Source organism: Alosa sapidissima, chromosome 3 (genome assembly GCF_018492685.1).
Source record: "Alosa sapidissima isolate fAloSap1 chromosome 3, fAloSap1.pri, whole genome shotgun sequence".
Classification (NCBI taxonomy): Eukaryota; Metazoa; Chordata; class Actinopteri; order Clupeiformes; family Clupeidae; genus Alosa; species Alosa sapidissima.
The window spans coordinates 23,907,597-23,926,362 of record NC_055959.1 but is presented as its reverse complement, the minus strand read 5'-3'; the positions used below and the strand labels follow the sequence as shown (position 1 = coordinate 23,926,362).

Genomic DNA, 18,766 nt, shown 5'->3' with positions numbered 1-18,766 from the left:
GTTAGAAAAGCCCGATTCTGATTTGAAGACTGACGATGGGTCATTTGAAAGCGAAAATTACGGAAGGGGTAGCAAAACACTAAAGATGGAATATTCCTACCTTTTGAAGTCTTTGTATCAGAAGTCATTGAGTGGCCTCTTCCTATTTCTGTGCTGCATCTTGCGGAATACCAGTTAAGGAGAGGTTGCACAGAACCATCTGCTCTAGAATGGGAAATGTCTGCAGAGAAGAAAATGAAACAAGTTTGAGTAACTTAATTGTTATTAACTTTCATAACCCACTGTCAACCTGGCGTTTCTAAAATGAATGACAAAATATGCTCACTGTAGTGGCAATAGGAAATAGCATCATACCATTAGGAGCAGCTATGCTTGGTGACTGGTGGTTCTGAAGACTGTGGGTTGAAGTCACCAGCTCCTGCGCCATCCCAGTCTGTAGGTGAAACACAAATGCGTGTTTCACAAAATCCATGCTTGTATTCAGCATGTCGTCTGGCAACTGTAAAACCAGTTATTATTTTTTAAAATCATAAAGCTTGAGTAAATAGAGTAGAAAATGACAGTTATGACAGTGTCATGCCACTCTTATGTAGATACCTTCAAGTAAAGTGTTACCAAATGTTCCTCGCTTCAATTCCCTGAGAATAGAGTGAGTGAAGGCTCTACAGTGGAGTTTCCATCTTCACTGAAAGCTGAATAATTATAGAGTGCAGTGAATCTCCCTCTCACACCCTCATGTATTGTTATCTCCCTCTTCATTTCCTTTCAGAGGAAGAGAGGCCAAGACCCAAGTATGTTGACTTTCATCTATTTGTGTTTTATGGCTGTCTGTAACATATGTGTAGCACATATAACTTCCCCTTGGTAAAAGGAGAGAGGAGCCTCACACTCCTCACAGTTTATATCGGAATTCTTTATTGAGGTGATAACATTTCGGCCAGTCTGGCCTTGCTCAGATTGCATGCCAGACTGGCTGAAAACGTTATCGCCTCATTAAGGAAATCAGCTAAACTCAGAGCTGTGGCACCTCTCTCCTTTCACTAAGTTTTATTCCTAGTTTACACTTCCCCTTCCAATATGAACTTCCCCTTGTCACAGGCCCATGGTGCCCCAGCTGGCCCCTCCGAAGATTCCTGAAGGGGAGCGAGTGGACTTTGATGTGAGTGTGGGTTTTGAAGTTGGAATTGCATTTGGAAGTTGTTTAATGAGGGGAGAACAAGAAAAACAAAAACAGCTGGCTTCTAAAAGAATATATGGAGTGCATACCATAGCACTTTAAGTTCAGCTTCAGAAACTCACAAATGATGCAAATAAAACAATCAAATGTCTTTTTTGCTCTGACTTAATTTCTCCTTGTCACTCCTGTTTTTGTTGAACTGGTCTGTTTTTGTGCCCACCTCCAGGATATCCATAGAAAAAGAATGGAGAAAGACCTGTTGGAGCTCCAGACTCTGATTGATGTCCACTTTGAACAACGGAAGAAAGAGGAAGAAGAGCTCATTGGACTTAAGGAGCGGATTGTGAGTTGTCCTTAGTCAGTTAGTTAGACTTGTCAGTCTACTACAGCTATCATAACCATTAGCATTAGCGGCTATGTTAACTCTAGACTAAGCAAGACACAGACAGTTGTTTTGAACCTCTGTTGTCCAGAACATAAACACAATTTAATTCTGGGCAACAAAAATGACATGAATCACTGTCTCTATGTGGATGATTGCGAAACCACCAACTTCCCTAACAGTTACATGTACATGTGGGTGTAAGTCAAAACATATGTGACGGGCCTAGCTAAAATAAGAGACTTCTTTAATCCTTAAAAATGTCAAATGTAAATGTATAATCAGGTTTCTAGGCCAAGTATATTTGGGTATACAAGGAATTTGGTCTCTGCATTTATCCCATCCATGAATTAGTGAACACACAGAGCACACAGTGAACACACAGTGAGGTAAAGCACACACTAATCTGGAGCAGTGAGCTGCCTTGCTACAGCGGCGCTCGGGGAGCAGTGAGGGGTTAGGTGCCTTGCTCAAGGGCACTTCAGCCGTTCCTACTGGTCGGGGATCAAACCGGAAATCCTTCGGTTACAAGCTCAAAGCCCTAACCAGTAGGCCAGGACTGCCCCAAGGATCAACACAGTTTAAGATTTTAAACTAAGCACTATTTTGTGCTTTGTTGCATTTGTTTCAATAGAACAGTGAGAGACTGACAGGAAAAGAGTGGGAGAGAGAGATGGGGTGGGATCGGGATTGGAAATGATTCGGGTCAGACTTGTGCCCTGATAGGCTACGGGCGCTGTACCAGCTGCACCACAGCGCCACGACTGCTTTGATCCTTGAGGTGTAGGTGCACGCTCCAAGACACATACCTTTCCCCTGGCACGCCGGTGATCATCCCCCTCATTTTTAAGGGAAAAAAGCCTTACACGCTAAATAATAGCCTAGGTCTACATGGATTTCTATGCAACGTCAGGAAAACATGCGTGCGCAACTAAGAGGCAGAAAGCATAGAACAGCATAGAGCAATGCTCTCCATGAAAAGAATAGACCTCTCCAGAATAAGTCCCGCCTCCGTAACTTCCGTATCCATCCAACTTCCTGGCGTCGATTGTCTATGGGAAATAACATGGCGTTTCGAAATATCATACCGGTAAAACATCTGTAGGTAGCGAAGTAGAAAAGGCTGGTGGGCAGATTGGCCTACACACTTCTGCCATCTAGTTTCCACTGGATTTTTTGATTGTCGGTGCCGTTTAAGTAGTATACTATAGACTATACTTCTTAAACGGGACCGAAAAAAAATCCAGTGGAAACTAGATGGCAGAAGTGTGTAGACCAATCTGCCCAGCAGCTTTTTCTACTTTGTCACCTACAGAGTTTGACAGGTACGATCTTTCAAAACGCCATGTTATTTCCCATAGACATTTGACGACCGAAGGTTGGTTGGATACGGAAATTAGGAGGCGGGACTTATTCTGGAGAGGTCTATAAAATTAGTTTTTGTGCTGAAAACTGCATCAATTCGAAATCACGATGGTTAGATTGTTCAATATGTTCAATATCCCTAACGGAATGCATGTCTTCGCCAAAAATGACAAAATACGATGTTATATTAATATTGCAAATGAACGGCAAACTCTGAAATGTAGTCTGAAATGAGATGTTATTATAATTAAGACAACAGGGGTATACAAAAAAATCCGTAGCTTACAGCCGCCGACTATTTAGGTTAAGTTTCTAACGTTGTGGACGGCCACCAAGCGTCTTCTGCCCCACGACTGCGCGCGCATCTAGTTTTGTTGGTAGGCTAAACGGGAAACCCGTGTATGCTAGGCTAAATAAAACATCTCATTAGGCTTACCACAGCCATCTAGACACAATCTCACTTTCACTCTGCTAGTAACAGTTGGATATCTGAAATGTTGGAAACGGTTGAATATCTGAAATCAGTTTGTCTACTAACAACCATCATAGCCTAATCTAAACCGGGCTACTTCTGTAGAACGTCTCCTGCTCATCCTGTTTAATAACCAATAGCCTACTTATCAACTCGTTTTCAATACAAGATGAGTAAATCTTAAACCACATTTAAGTTCTAAAACATTTATTTCAGACATCATTTACAAGACAATCCATTTATTTGAGTTACCTTGGTGCATAAATCCCTCAAAAGGTATCACTGAATCGGATACAGTGTATCCTATCAGCGTTCAGGGCCCTAAACAAGCTGGGAAATTATCTTAGGCTACTTGTGCCTGTCACAGCTTAGACGTGACAAGTTCTTTGAAGCTTGGGGCACAACAAGGCAAATCAAAATGAACCAGCAACAAAAAAACAATATTTTTTTTCAGAGAGCAAACAATGTAAAGTTGACATATTGTAGCCTACATCCCCAGCCAATGTGCAACGCAATGGTCATCAAATCTCCCCGTATGTCAGATAGCATGTTGCATGTGTGGCAGATTCAACACCATGAGCAGGTCCCCGAAGGGGGAAACGGCAGGAGCGCTCCCACGGGAAGTAGGCTACCTGCCTGCCAATGTATATCAGTGAAAGGGCTAATGACTGGGCGGGTCTGTCAATCAAGGTAATCAGTGAGACAGACAGCAGAGAGCAGGACCTGCTTACCCTGCTACACATGCATATGCATATGTCATATATCATGACAGCATGGGGCTATAGCCTATTTTTTAATAGGGACATAATTTAGCCTAAATCAAAGAGATAGGTTTGCATTTGCCTGAAGTGATGTAGCCTAGATATTATGTTTGTTTCAATATATGGCAGACATTTTAAATATTTGTTTTTAATATATTTTAAATAATTCAAGGTATTTAGATGTTGTTGAAATGTTAATACTAATATTAATTATAAGGGCAAAGTAAGTTGCAAATCATTGTAACTGCCTGTTAATTTATTCGGTCTTTACCATGTGTTCTGGTAACTTGTAAAGCCATTACAAGTATTCCCTCAAATTTCTAACATTACATCAAAAACTAACATAGCTTATGCAATGGGGCAGCTATGGCCCACTAGGGCTTCTGGAACTGAAGGGTTGCTGGTCAAAAGCTCACAATTTGGTCCCCCTCATTTTGAAAATATCTCCTGCTCCCCTGCCTTTCCCATACTGCAGCTGGCTGGGAGCAATGTGTACTTTACTCTTGTTAACCTCCAGCTATGCTCTGATTAAAGATAAATGGTTGAAATCGGCCCTAAAAAAAGACAGGGGCGCCTGGAGTGCGCTGTAGTTCTTGATGTACACAATCTGTAATCTGTAAATGCCAACAGATGTTTTGTTGGGCAATTGAGTTCTAGTGCCACATGTTATGCAGTGGTGTGTGAAGTGAATGTGAGTAAGTGAATGATAAAAGGGAGAAATTATAAATCTGTGGTAGCGGTGTCAAACATCCTACTCTTGCACTTGAGAAACGGAGATCTATGTGAACTATAGGCTCACATTGTGTCCATTCAGCATGCTCTACTATCACTTCCCTTACCTGCATGAAAGGTGAGCCCAACTCAGGCAAAAAATCAAACAGCAGCAGCAGCAGCAAAAGAATCTACTGTATCTACGCCTACAGCCTCCAAACCTTTTATCACTTCCTGATTAGTTATTGTATGTGATCATGAACAACCAAAGGTGATGGCCTGTGTCATGTGACTGCCTGTGTTGGAAGTCACCTAGGTTAAGGTTCCCACATTGGTATCTTTTGGAAGACTACATATTTGAACTAACATATTTAACACATAATACAATCATGAGATATAGTTTTTTGAGGATTGCTCAAAATACATATGCAATAGATCCAGGTCAAGTAATGTGTCAAAAGTGCAGTCAGTGGTTTTAATTGGTCTGCAGAGATGTCTGCATGTGAACTTGGTGTCCTCTGGTGTTTTTTCCACAGGAGCGGCGGCGCTTTGAGCGGGCTGAACAGCAACGTGTCAGAGCAGAGAAGGAGAGGGACCGGCAGACCAGGATTGCGGTAAGAGAGTGGCGAGCTGAAATGGAGTGACAAATTGCAAACAGAAGTGCCTTTCAGTTATTTTCAGAACTAAGGGATGTGTGTCGTGGCTGGGACCCGTAGAGCAGAACTTATGCTGCTATCCACTCAACTCTTTGCTCCATTTGGAGAAATTTCACTTAGTTTTCACATAGATCTCCGTTTGTCGAAGTCACCGAGTAGCCTACTGTCGGTACGAAAACAATCGTTTTAACCTAGCTCGAGTTGCTACAGCCAGCAGCTACAGTGCTAAACTCTGTGGGCATGTACATGGAAGCTCACGGACATGCCCCCAGTGTAGCGCTGTAGTTGCCTGGCTGTGCTAGCTGCTGGCTGTAGCAACTCGAGGTAGGTAAAACCGATTGTTTTCGTTTTTTCTCGAGAAACAGATATCTATGTGAAAACTTAGAAAACCCAGATTTTTCCTTTAATGCTTTCTCTCCCTCTGGAGAGAGTGGGTGATCAGATAAGATGAGCTGCAGATAGAAAGCATCGAGTTTCACAGAATTCCAGAAATCCGGTGGAGCTGGAGCAGTCGAGGCATGGGCGTCGGAGCATTCCAAACCTGGGTGGGACACAATGGCAGGGGGTATGGGGGTCCTCCCCCATGATGGCCCTCCCCCCAGTAGATGTGATTTTCTTTCTTCTGATTTATTCTAACAGGTGGCCAACTGGAGAAGGGCGATAGCCTACCTATTTTTGTTCACATTGTATCTTGACTGCACAAGCTGAGCTGAGCACTCTTTCCAGAGTGACAGAAATGGCTCTGTTAGGGTTAAACCACGGTTTGAACTCAATATAGCCTAGGAGTATTAATATTAAACAACGACTACTCAATGTTTCAACTGAAGTAGGCCTATCCCACTCGTTTTACCCCCTAACAGATGAATATCACGTCTTTCATGGGCAGTTAAACTTACACATAAGCCCATGCTAACCCCCCTAACCCTAATTGAATTGTGATTGTTTGTCTGTCCTCTTTCTCAACATCTCTCAGGAGGAACGCCAGAGAAAGGAGGATGAGGAGGCCAGGAAGAGAGCAGATGATGAGGCAAAAAAGAAGAAAGTGCTGTCCAACATGGGGGCTAATTTTGGTGGTTTCCTTGCAAAGGTAAGATAATCATGAAACAAAGAGACAAAATCGTATGTAAAGGTGGATATTATTTTGCTTCTCTTCTGTTGACTGTCTCTCTCTCTCTCTCTCTGTGTGTGTGTGTGTGTGGTGATAATCCAGGCAGATAATAAGATAAATGGTTGAAATCGGCCCTAAAAAAAGACAGGGGCGCCTGGAGTGCGCTGTAGTTCTTGATGTACACTATCTGTAATCTGTAAATGCCAACAGATGTTTTGTTGGGCAATTGAGTTCTAGTGCCACATGTTATGCAGTGGTGTGTGAAGTGAATGTGAGTAAGTGAATGATAAAAGGGAGAAATTATAAATCTGTGGTAGCAGGTGTAGCTGTAGGTGTCAAACATCCTACTCTTGCACTTGAGAAACGGAGATCTATGAACTATAGGCTCACATTGTGTCCATTCAGCATGCTCTACTATCACTTCCCTTACCTGCATGAAAGGTGGATATTATTTTGCTTCTCTTCTGTTGACTGTCTCTCTCTCTCTCTGTGTGTGTGTGTGTGTGTGTGTGTGGTGATAATCCAGGCAGAACAGAAGAGAGGAAAACGGCTGACAGGAAGAGAAGTTAAAAGAAAGACTCTATCTGAGAGGCGCAAACCTCTGTCTCTTGACAACTTGAGGGAGGATGCCCTGAAGTAAGTTACATAGACCTCCCCAACCCTGGAAGACTAACTCACATCCTGTCCTTCCTCATTTGTGTTTTTAAGGGGAGTAGTCTTTTGCCAATACAATCATTCTGATTTGATGTCCTCAATCCTTTTCCTTTTAGATTACTTTTTATCACCATTTACTCACCTTACGTTTCCTAGAGGTCTTCTGACTGCATCTCGCCACCACCTGCTTAACAAGTGCCTCTCTGGGAGCCACTCATTTGAGTCAGTGGTGTTTTTGATAACTATATTGGGATTTTTGTAAATCCACACGTCAGGCACTGGCCTGAAACCAACCAGCCACAGTGTTTTTCAACCTTTTTTGAGCCACGGTACATTTTTTACTTTAAAAAAGTCCCGCGGCACACCACCAACCAAAAATGTAACAAAATTACACAATGTAGCCTAATACAGCAAAAATAATAACAATTTAGTCTCTCCATCTGTTTACTGTTCAGTACAGGGTCTGCATTTTGCCTTATCAAATAGGCCTATCCATCGCTGTTTTACATCTTTTGACACATAGATATTAGAAAGCTAGATACCGCATTGTCCGTCGAGTTCTATTAAGTGGCATAGGCTACGTGAACGCGGCCTTCATATTGCTGGGGTTAAACACCTTACTGTCTATGGGCAACACTTCCCGACAATTAGAGACACCTGTTTCTCCATTGGCCTCCAGTGATTGTTGCCCCTACCATGATGGCAGCACTATTTACGTAGCCTACCTTCTGGAGCCCAATGCGGTATCTAGCTTTCTAATATCTATTTTTCACTGCCATTTCTCGTCAGCATCGCTTCATTAACCATCATACTGTAGGTCATTATTGCGCTACCTACTGCCACCCACTGCATGGTTATGGTTATGTTTACGCTTTTGTCCAAAGCAACATACAAATACAAAACAATAGACCGGTTTGAGGTCCCTAACAACCATAGTCAAGAATGAACTCGGAGGACAAGCACTAGTTTATTTACACGGACAGCGCAGATAAGGTCTGATCTTCCTAATGTTGTAAAGGATAAACCGACATGATTTTGCAATTGAAGCTACATGCTCAGACAAGTTAAGTCGGTCATCAATTACAATGCCCAAGTTTACGTGCCGATCTAGTTGGGGTCAGTGAAGTTAAGTCAAGCTGTTGGGGTATAGCTGTATTAGCTGGAAACACCAAAAGCTCAGTTTTTGAGAGATTAAGCTGAAGGTGCCGATCTTTCATCCAGGCTGAAATATCCTTAAGCCATGCAGAAATCCGATGGGAAACGCTAGAGTCATCAGGTGGGAAAGATAAAGTTGAGTGTCATCTGCATAACAGTGGCATAACAGTGATAGTCAAATCCATGGGAGCGAATGGTCTCACCTAAGGAACTGGTGTAAATAGAGAAAAGCAAGGGCCCTAATACTGATCCCTGAGACACACCTGTGGTGAGGTCATGAGACTTTGATACCTGTCCTTGCCAAGACACGTTGAAAGAACGCCCTTTAAGGTAAGAGTCAAACCAGTCAAGAGCTTTACCAGAAATTCCCAGTTCAGATAGTATAGAAAGGAGAATGTCATAGTAAACAGTATCAAAAGCAGCATATAAATCTAGTAGAATTAATACTGATGACTGAGCAGAGGACTTAGCTACTCTCAATGCTTCAGTCACAGACAGAAGAGCAGTTTCCGTAGAATGACTCTTGAAACCAGACTGCATAGGGTCTAGTAGATTATTCTGATAAAGAAAGTCACATCCTTGCTTGAAGACCACTTTCTCCAAAACCTTTGACAAGAAAGGAAGAAGGGAGACAGGTCTGTAGTTCTTCACATCAGTTGGATTAAATGTACTTTTCTTTAGCAAAGGTGTAACCCTAGACATGAAAGAGTATCAATTTACTTAACAAGTCACTACATTGCAGGCACACACGTGCAACAATGGCATAGGCTACTATTTGCAACTAAATAATGAATGTTTTTGGACCGATTAAGTGAAATTGGACAATTTTTCCACGGCACACCTGATGATCTCTCACAGCACACTGGAGTGCCATGGAACAGCGGTTGAAAATCACTGCAAGAGAAGACTGGAGAAAACAACTAACATTAAGGGAAAAAAGAATATCAGAACTGCATATCCTTATAATGATACAGGCAGTCTTCTTGCTCAGCAAGCCACTTCTTTTTTCAGCTTCAAGTTTTTGAAGTTCTCTTAAATATTGCTCTTGTTCCATTAGGATCTCTAGAGTAGCAGTAAACTCCCGAAGCAGTAAAGTTCTTGATGCTTTTGTTTTATGTGTAGGGGCCCTATTCATGCTACTGCAGAAGTGGTGCTATTTTGAGCATTATTAGTGGTTAAAAAATGGCCGTTTGGATACGTTTGGCTCCCTGCCGTTAGCACTTGCACTGTTAGCTTTTGGCTGGAAGCACTAAAGCCGGTCAAACTTGGTACTCCAAATTACTCCGGAATTACACTTTAAATGAGTCTCTTGAGGTCTTAAATGAAAACGTTATTTGAGTTAGCATGTGTTTTATTTGTTTACGGTTTCCAAGAAAAAAGGGGTGGCTCATCTTACCCCTATCATCAACTTACCCCGTTCTCCCCTATGTATGTGTGTGTTAAGTATGTATGTGTGTGTGCGCATAAATATGTATGTGTGTGTGTGCATAAGTATGTACCGTAAAACTCCAAATAATAGCCCGGCCTTTTATTTTCCTAAATTGCCAAACTGCACCGGCTATATTAGAGACAGGCGTCTATATGAGACAGGCCTTTAATTCCCTTTACACAAAACTTTTCTGCAACATTCTATTAACCAGCAACTTGATGCAACATTCTAAAACCTTGCAAATGTGACTAGACATGGTGAATGCTTTGCGATGGCTTGCAACAACGTGCAACATCTAATTCATACCCAACTCCTTTCTGCAATGGTTTCATGTCATTGTAAATCTTTGGTGTGAATTGGGCTTTAAACAGATGATCTGACGGGTTTTAGAAGATTAAATACAACCCGAAACTAAAAAACAGACCAGGCCTCTATTGGAAACCGGCCTTTGACCCGAACCTGTAGCCACGCCAGGCGTTTAAAAGAGACAGGCGTCTATTTTGGACTCGGCTATTATTTGAAGTTTTACGGTGTGTGTGTGTGTGTGCATAAGTATGTATGTATGTGTGTGTTAAGTATGTATGTGTGTGTGTGCGCATAAGTATATGTATGTGTGAGTGCATACAGTAAGTATGTATGGGCCGTTCTGCAACTACGGGAATTTTTAAGTCCCCAGGATGAAAATGAACATAAATTTCAAAATTTGTACTGAAATGTTTTTGAAATGTATGTGGATTGGTATGGTACACTTTGCAAAAATATAATCCCCAAAAAATGTGATTTAATAACATTTCCAAGTCATTTAATATGTCAAAACACCCCTTTTGGGTGTGTACCTGAACTATAAAATCCATGATTAAACATTTTAAAAGGGCTTATTCAATGAATAAAAAAATATTTAAAAATGTATTCTATTTAAGAAAAATAATCCAGAATGTTGCCAGGATGGTATCAGAATCTTAAATTGGGGAAATTTCACCAGAGAGGGTGAAAAATCAAGTATTTTAGAGTGTATCATGTGAAGGGTTTTCTTAGATCGCATCACATATCTTCAACACATTTCTAACAAATACAATGCAGTAACTTAACTTAAAAGGTAATATTATTACATTTCTTTGTAAAATGCGCTTACCACACTGCATCGCAGATCTTTCTCTCTCAGTGTGTTGCCACAGGCATCGTATGCAAATTAGTTCCGCCCCAAGCTATTCAGAACATAGAATAACTGTACTGAAGTTACACACTACATAAATGAAACCTTATGCGTAGACCACAAAACATGTTAATGAACTGCAGTTACACTCTTATTCTCTTTCTTTGCAGGCAGCGTGCACAAGAGATGTGGAACTGGATCCACGAGCTGGAGTCAGAGAAGTTTGACTACATGGATCAAATGAAGATGCAGAAATATGAGGTGGGGCTTCTGTTATGTTATTTTGTTATGTGTGGCTGAGTGTATGATGTAATTACGCTGTGTCATACTTCCTGTCATAAAATGTATGTGTGTGTGTGTGTGTGTGTCTGTGTAAGTAAAAGTAAGTAAGTAAAGTAAAATTAATTTCTAAAGCACAATTTTACACAGTTTACACTGACCAAAGTTATAAACAGAGTGCAATCAAAACCAATAAAATAAATATAAAACAAAAATAAAATAGGAATAAAATGAAAATATAAAGAGAAAAAACTACATAAACAGTACACATACATCTACCCATTAAACATGGAACAGCAGAACACAGAAAGCAAGCATAGCAAGATGGATGTTAGAAGGCAGAGAAGGCCAGAGTGTACAGGTCAATTTTGAGCAGTTACGGAGGGGGCAATTCTTATATCAGGTGGCAGCTGATTCCACATGTGTGGAGCAGCAACTGCGAAGGCTCTGTCGCCTTTTTGCCTTAGCAGAGAATGGATATGTAGAAGGCCTTTGTTGCAAGATCTAAGAGACCTGGGGGCTGAGTGGGGTTGTATGAGGTCAGAGATGTAGGATGGGGCCAGACCATTTAGTGCTTTAAAAAACATTAACCAAGTCTTGAATTGGATCCTGAAATGGATTGGAGCCAGTGAAGAGAGGCTAGGACTGGGGTAATAGGCTCCTGTTTTTTGGTACCAGTCAGCAGCCTTGCCACTGCATTCTGGACCATCTATAGGTGTGATAACAGTGATTGAGGGAGACCTAGGTAAAGGAAATTACAGTAATCAACCCATGATGTTATGAAGGAATGACTGACTCCAATGTGTGATATGACAGAAAGGTGATGGTTCTCAACTGAGTGGGTGGGTGGGTGAATAATGTGCAACAACACACGCCTGTAATTTCTCGTCTTATTACTTCCTTTTTCTAGATTATCGTCCTCCTCAACAGAATTTCTCATGCTCAGAAGTTGTAAGTTTAAGCCTCCTCATTTTGCAAATATATAAATTTAATACCATAGTAATATAACATATAACTATGCAATACCATAACTATTGCATAGTTATATATGCAAATATATAAATTTCACCTGCCACATACTTTTCATCATTGATATCTTAAACCTTCTCTCCTTCTCTCCTTCCCTCCTCTCATAGTAAAAAGGGTCATGGCAATAAAGGCAAAGTTGGCGGGCGCTGGAAATGAGGCCTGTCTGCCAGTGGAAAAAGTGGAGGTCCGGGTTAACATGGAAAGGGCTGTATATTTCGGGCTTTTCCCTTTCCCTTCTCTCTCTGTGTTATCAAAACTGTGTTGAAATGATTAAATAAATCATAAGCTATCTAATATCTGTGTGTAAGTAGATTGACCTCACTTGGCTTTTTTTTTTTTTGTGATTAACTTTTTTTCAGAACATAAACAAAACTACACTAACACACAAACACTGACCCGTCACCACAGTGAAAGCAAAAGTCAAAACCAAGGAAACCAGTTGTACACCACTACAAGTAAAATAAAAGACAAAAGAGAAAATGAGCCCATAAAAATAAAAAATGAAAACAAATAAACAACATTTTACAGACACATGCATTATTGGTCTCTAAGGAGCTCATTCAATTCTACCACTACGTATCCCCAGGCCGACACAGTTTGGGGCTTTGCCCGGTTAAATCTGGCTGTTGAGTATTCCAAATTAGCCATATATTGCGCATTCAACAACCAGTGATTCAGTACATTTATCTGTGTATTAAACCAATATTCTATAATTGTTTTTTTGCTGCTGTAAAGGCACAAAAAAGCTTCTCCTGTATATTACTTTGAAGTTCAAAGTGCTGAAAGGAGTGATAGAAGGCCATTGTCAGTATATATATATATATATTCCCTAATGCTACGATTACACATGAACGGCTATTTTCATAAACGGACATCTCACCCTCTCCGTTTTCAAAAATAATATCGTGCACACCTGTCGGTGTAAAGGAAAACTTTTCTGAAAACTAACTCGGGTATATGCCTTCAAGAGCATGGCAAACCTGTACGCAGCAGTGTAACGAGAAGCTCAAGCCCATGTTAGCCAATCAGAATCCCGAAAATAGCAACAACAGCAACGAATCACTTCCTCTTTCTCTTTTGAACTGACAAAAAATCTCCGCCTTGTCACATAAATTAGTGGTGTGCGATACTGTAAAATCTGGTTTCGATCCGATACCAATTAAATATAGGGCCAGTATTGCCGATACCGATACCAATACTGATATTTGTGACTAAAAGCAGTTTATATACTTTTATATAGGGGAGAACAGTGTGTCATGATTTATGACATGAATAAAACATCAATATACTAAATTTGAATAAATTTCTATGACTAATGATTTTATGATTTACACTGTTAATAGTTTACAAACATTTCAGCAACATAACATTGCAAAGCTGGCATGCAAAATGTGAAAGGAATGGTGTTTGCATGACTGTAGGCTAGCCCTTGGTGAAACAGGAACATTTTGAACAAATTAAGAGATATTGAAAGTGAACTAAAATTAAAGTATCGATCCCATCACGCTGGTATCGATCCGATACCAATACCAATGTTGGTATCGATACTATCGATATTTGGATCGATATGCCCACCCCTAACATAAATCTCAGTTTGTACCTGTTTAGATGCAAACAAGCAAACTGAGTTTTCCAAAAAAAACCATCAGCCCGGAGTTTTTTAAAAAATAAATAGAAAAGATAAAACCTCCGTTTGCGTCTAAATGACAGGGTCAGACGCAGAAAAACATCACCGGTTGCATCGTTCTTGTTGTCGTCTAAACACCAGTATTAAGTGTTAATTCCCCTTGACACCCAGGGAATAAATATAAAGGGTTTTCCTGCAGTTACAATAAGTGGGTTATGATATTGTGGCACATCACCAAGAAGTTTCTCTACTTTACACCAAACTAAAAGGGAATATGATATTGCTTTCAATTCTTGCATTTATGTTCCGATGTTTCTGTTTAATGAATAAAAGATCCTGCAATCTGTGGGGTGCTGCTAGTGCTTCGTCTATTACTCTCCAGGGCACCATTGAGTTCTAATCTGCCAAGCAGTGGCGGTTCTAGGATTTTTCTGAGACAGGGGCCATAAAGGGGCCACATCATACACTGAGGGGCCAAGAACCAGTCAACATCCATACACAGAAAATCCCTTGTTCAGTAAGGCAGAGGCACGTTGTCTACGTGATATGCAGGACTATACGCAGTATACGTAAAGTCCTTTTAGGCAAGTCCCTCCACTCGACGGCCATATTGCAACGCTTTTTGGGCACTCATCGGGCATCCTATTCGGCAGAAATGTGCGTGCGCAAGGCTTCACGACACCAATCTTGTTCCAGCGGCGAGTTCACAACACATGATTGGCATGATGTCTTCACAACACACCATATGATTGGCTCAATGTATTCACATCACACCACATGATTGGCTCAGTGTATTCACATGTTGACGTTTTGCCGAGGAAGGGATGGGATATGTGTAGACAACGCCCATGGCGTTACAAACTAGCCCCATGCATTTCTATGGAGGATTTTTTGAGTGCTGTGTCTCCTCATTAGAAAGTCTCTGGTATACCCACTTAAAAAGCATCACCATTTCAGTATACCCACTTAAAACAGACAAGGATAGGTATTAATATTTGGGGTTGATCACAGTATACCCACTACAGCTAACTAGACTACACCACAGCAGTAAGGTGCATACATTTCACCAGTCTTACCTTGTTCAAATACTTGAATGCTAAATGCTAAAAAACAAAAAAGCCAATACAATTCTTAACACTTTTCCCATTTATTTATAATGTGCATTGAAAACACAATATAAAACTAAAATATAATAGACACTTCAGTGCAAATACACTGATATTTTAAACAGAAATCATACATCATAAACACATTTTTCGTTCAATTAAACAAGTTTTACTTTAACTGTTTCCCCTTTTGTTGATAAGAGAAACCACTTTCACTGCCAGTTTGCGTACATTAAAACAAACACACACACACACAGCATGTGAGCAACAACTACATCATATTTACACAATTTTTTCAACAACTTATTTGGAATGGTCTTTGAAGCCACCGTCTTGCTTCCAGTTAGAAAAGCCCGATTCTGATTTGAAGACTGACGATGGGTCATTTGAAAGCGAAAATTACGGAAGGGGTAGCAAAACACTAAAGATGGAATATTCCTACCTTTTGAAGTCTTTGTATCAGAAGTCATTGAGTGGCCTCTTCCTATTTCCGTGCTGCATCTTGCGGAATACCAGTTAAGGAGAGGTTGCACAGAACCATCTGCTCTAGAATGGGAAATGTCTGCAGAGAAGAAAATGAAACAAGTTTGAGTAACTTAATTGTTATTAACTTTCATAACCCACTGTCAACCTGGCGTTTCTAAAATGAATGACAAAATATGCTCACTGTAGTGGCAATAGGAAATAGCATCATACCATTAGGAGCAGCTATGCTTGGTGACTGGTGGTTCTGAAGACTGTGGGTTGAAGTCACCAGCTCCTGCGCCATCCCAGTCTGTAGGTGAAACACAAATGCGTGTTTCACAAAATCCATGCTTGTATTCAGCATGTCGTCTGGCAACTGTAAAACCAGTTATTATTTTTTAAAATCATAAAGCTTGAGTAAATAGAGTAGAAAATGTAACCAATTTATCTCAATGAAACTCTCCTTGTCCTAACACTTTGAGACAGAATTCATGCGAAGCCCATGAATCAAATAAACTCAGAATAGTGGTTAACTTTGCAACGATAGCTCACATTAACTACAAAAACGTAGCGTTAGCTATTAGGCATGAATTCTCATGTTTATGTTAGCAGCTGCCAAACATTTTCCTCAAGCAACAAAAATCGAAACATTTGGTAAGGCGCACTAGCGCATGTAATATTATTAATTTCGGACCCCAAACAAACAGGATGTCCATTTCTCTGCATTTCATATAACACCATTTCAAACACTTCATACATTACCTTTCCATACATAAAATCTATCAGCATGCTAACAAACAATCAAACCTCAACTCAAGTAACCTAACGTTAAGTTAATGTTAACAGTTCACTGACTAAGTCAGTTAACAGTTCACTGCAAGCTTGCTGCTGCTTCGTAATTTAATTGACAAACTTAACATATTGTGACAGCAACAAATAAACGTCCCTTTCACATAATGATGATAACCAACATAGAGATTTGTGACTCACCAAGAAACTTCTGTGGAGGATGAAAAGCTGCCATCGGTTCTTCACGTTACAATTCTAGCTGATACTTTCCTTAGCCAAATGTATCGGTTCTTCACGTTAGCTGATCCTTCCGTGAGCCAAATGTATCGTTTCTTCTTTCTTTTACAGTTCACTGTGTGCTTTAGCTTTCAAGCTTCATAGGTGCATTACTGCCACCAGTTGTTTGGGAATGGAATTGCATCTCTGATCGTCGTTCTCAACAAGTTTCACACACTTGATGATTGACGGTACAGGGGCCAGTCAGGGGCCAATGAGATTTCAGATGCGGCCCGGGCCCCTGTGGCCCCGCCCCTGCTGCCAAGGTACGCAATGCTCAAGCTTGAAAAGCCCAGTGATAAAAGTTTGGGAGTGCTAGCCCTCCTTCTAACTTAGGGCGTTGCAATGTAACCTGACTCTCTCGCCAGATGAATTCACTAGGATTGGAGTGGAGCTAGGCGGAACGAAATTCACAGGGGTCTCACGCAATGGGCGTGAGACACGCAATTCAACAAGTTCACACACTCACACGCCACACTTTGCATTTCTCACGCAGAAATATTACTAAGGATGTCAAGGTATCTGCATAATTATTAGAGGACGCGCAGGGATACGAGAGGGTATCTCGCAGGGTTCAGAACTAGCGCACCACTCACCAGCAAAATCAAAAACAAATAGCCACCGACATCCAATCAAAAAATACTGTTCGTTGTTGTATCCGGGTAAAATTCCAAAATAGGACATCCCCTCCCTGCAACCACGTTATGTTTGTGCGTTTATGTGGGGTTACACGTTTAAGATGTCAAAACTGCACCAAAATTATTTTTATTCAGAAATTCAACCAGAGAGGGTCAAGTCAAGGATCTTTGATTCAACTGTTTGTCATTTTGGTAAACCAGCCTACTTATGTCACTTTAACAGTGTGTGTAAATCAGGCCTTTCTACGAACACTTAACGCTGTAGGCCTAGCTTACTTTATGGCAAAATGATTTTCCTATTTATAAACTAAACTAAACTGTCGGACATTAAGAAAACATAATGAAGTGTCGTTGTAGCTTTGTGTAGGCTAACCCAGACATCAGCAACGTTAATTTTATACGACCTATCAAGATCGTGGCTGCCTGCATTTTCCCTGTCGTCACGGCTGCAACTTTCGCACTCCATGGACCATGTCAACAATGAATGACATTAGCTTATTATCAATGAGTGTTATCAATTTGAGCGAGCAGCCTATACTACATATTTTTTTTCTAAAGATACAGGACTGCTGCAGACAATGAGCTGCCAACCACCATAATGTAGCACAAGTTTCCACCGCCCCATGATGCTTTGCGCGATTGTGGGCTTCGTTTCCAAGATCGATGTAAAAAATCGCCGTCTGTCATTCACTGCACTGTAGGAACACAACCTCGCCGAGTAAAAAAAAACGGCAAGATAAATATACCGTCGCCCTCCACAGTTACTGGATGGGACGACTAAAGTTAAAAAAATCGCCTAGGATAACGTATAGCAGCATTTATGCGTACGTTGTTGACTCTGTGTCTTACGATGGTAATAAAGAACCAAAAAAGCTCCTGTTTAGTCATGCAGCAGCAATACTGTGGAAGGTCAGTGTCAGTAGTGATAGTAGGCCTACTAACGAGAGTAACATGATGAAAATGTATAAAAGTGTCAGGTTTATAAACGCCGAAAAGTCTACTGTAACAATTAGGGACGTTTGTTTTCATTTCTCAGATGATGAAGTGACAGTCTCTTGCTAGCCTTAAGCTAATGTCTCAAGCTCTGCCTTCCTACCCAACTAGCTCTAGAAAGGAAGCTAAGACTGTATTTTAACTTTTACTTCAATTCAATTCCATTTTTGTAAGACGGGAAATAAACAGAAAATCAAAATATGCCCATGTCTTCCCGTTTTCTTACCATGCCTTTACTTAATGAAACTGTACACAAACAGGATGCAACGATTAGCATCGTGCTAGAAGAGATTATAGCTATATAGCTATCTGTTCTGCAGCATCTATTTAGGAGATGCTTCCCTTCACACTATTTAGATAAGCAATAATTGCACAGAATATGCAATTTCCGTAAGCTCAAAAGAGTTTACGGTTTCTGCACTTACATTAACTCGAACTTTGACCTATTCAGCATTACAAATTACAAATGTTCCTCATATGCTTTGACCTGCTTAAAGAAATTGGGATCCACTTAGTCTTCATTAACCTATTTCACCCCATC

The 18,766-nt window shown here is 40.7% G+C and overlaps 1 protein-coding gene across 1 annotated transcript; it reads left to right on the top strand.

Moving 5' to 3' along the window:
• Window positions 1-619: 619 nt before the first annotated feature.
• LOC121706138 (troponin T, slow skeletal muscle-like) lies at window positions 620-12,625 on the top strand. The gene is made up of 9 exons (XM_042087626.1): window positions 620-791; window positions 1,099-1,159; window positions 1,404-1,520; window positions 5,405-5,482; window positions 6,498-6,611; window positions 7,159-7,268; window positions 11,194-11,284; window positions 12,213-12,253; window positions 12,439-12,625. The coding sequence occupies exons 1-9, from the start codon at window positions 736-738 to the stop codon at window positions 12,485-12,487; spliced, it is 717 nt and encodes a 238-aa protein (XP_041943560.1). The 5' UTR covers window positions 620-735; the 3' UTR covers window positions 12,488-12,625.
• The last annotated feature ends 6,141 nt before the right edge of the window (window positions 12,626-18,766 follow it).

What these genes read in the sequence shown, in the direction of transcription:
- LOC121706138 (XM_042087626.1), top strand. Translation starts at nt 736, where the DNA reads ATGTATTGTTATCTCCCTCTTCATTTCCTTTCAGAGGAAGAGAGGCCA. An exon ending in TTGAGGGAGGATGCCCTGAA is followed by an intron (nt 7,269 to 11,193) that starts GTAAGTTACATA and finishes CTTTCTTTGCAG; the next exon opens with GCAGCGTGCACAAGAGATGT. An exon ending in ATTTCTCATGCTCAGAAGTT is followed by an intron (nt 12,254 to 12,438) that starts GTAAGTTTAAGC and finishes CTCCTCTCATAG; the next exon opens with TAAAAAGGGTCATGGCAATA.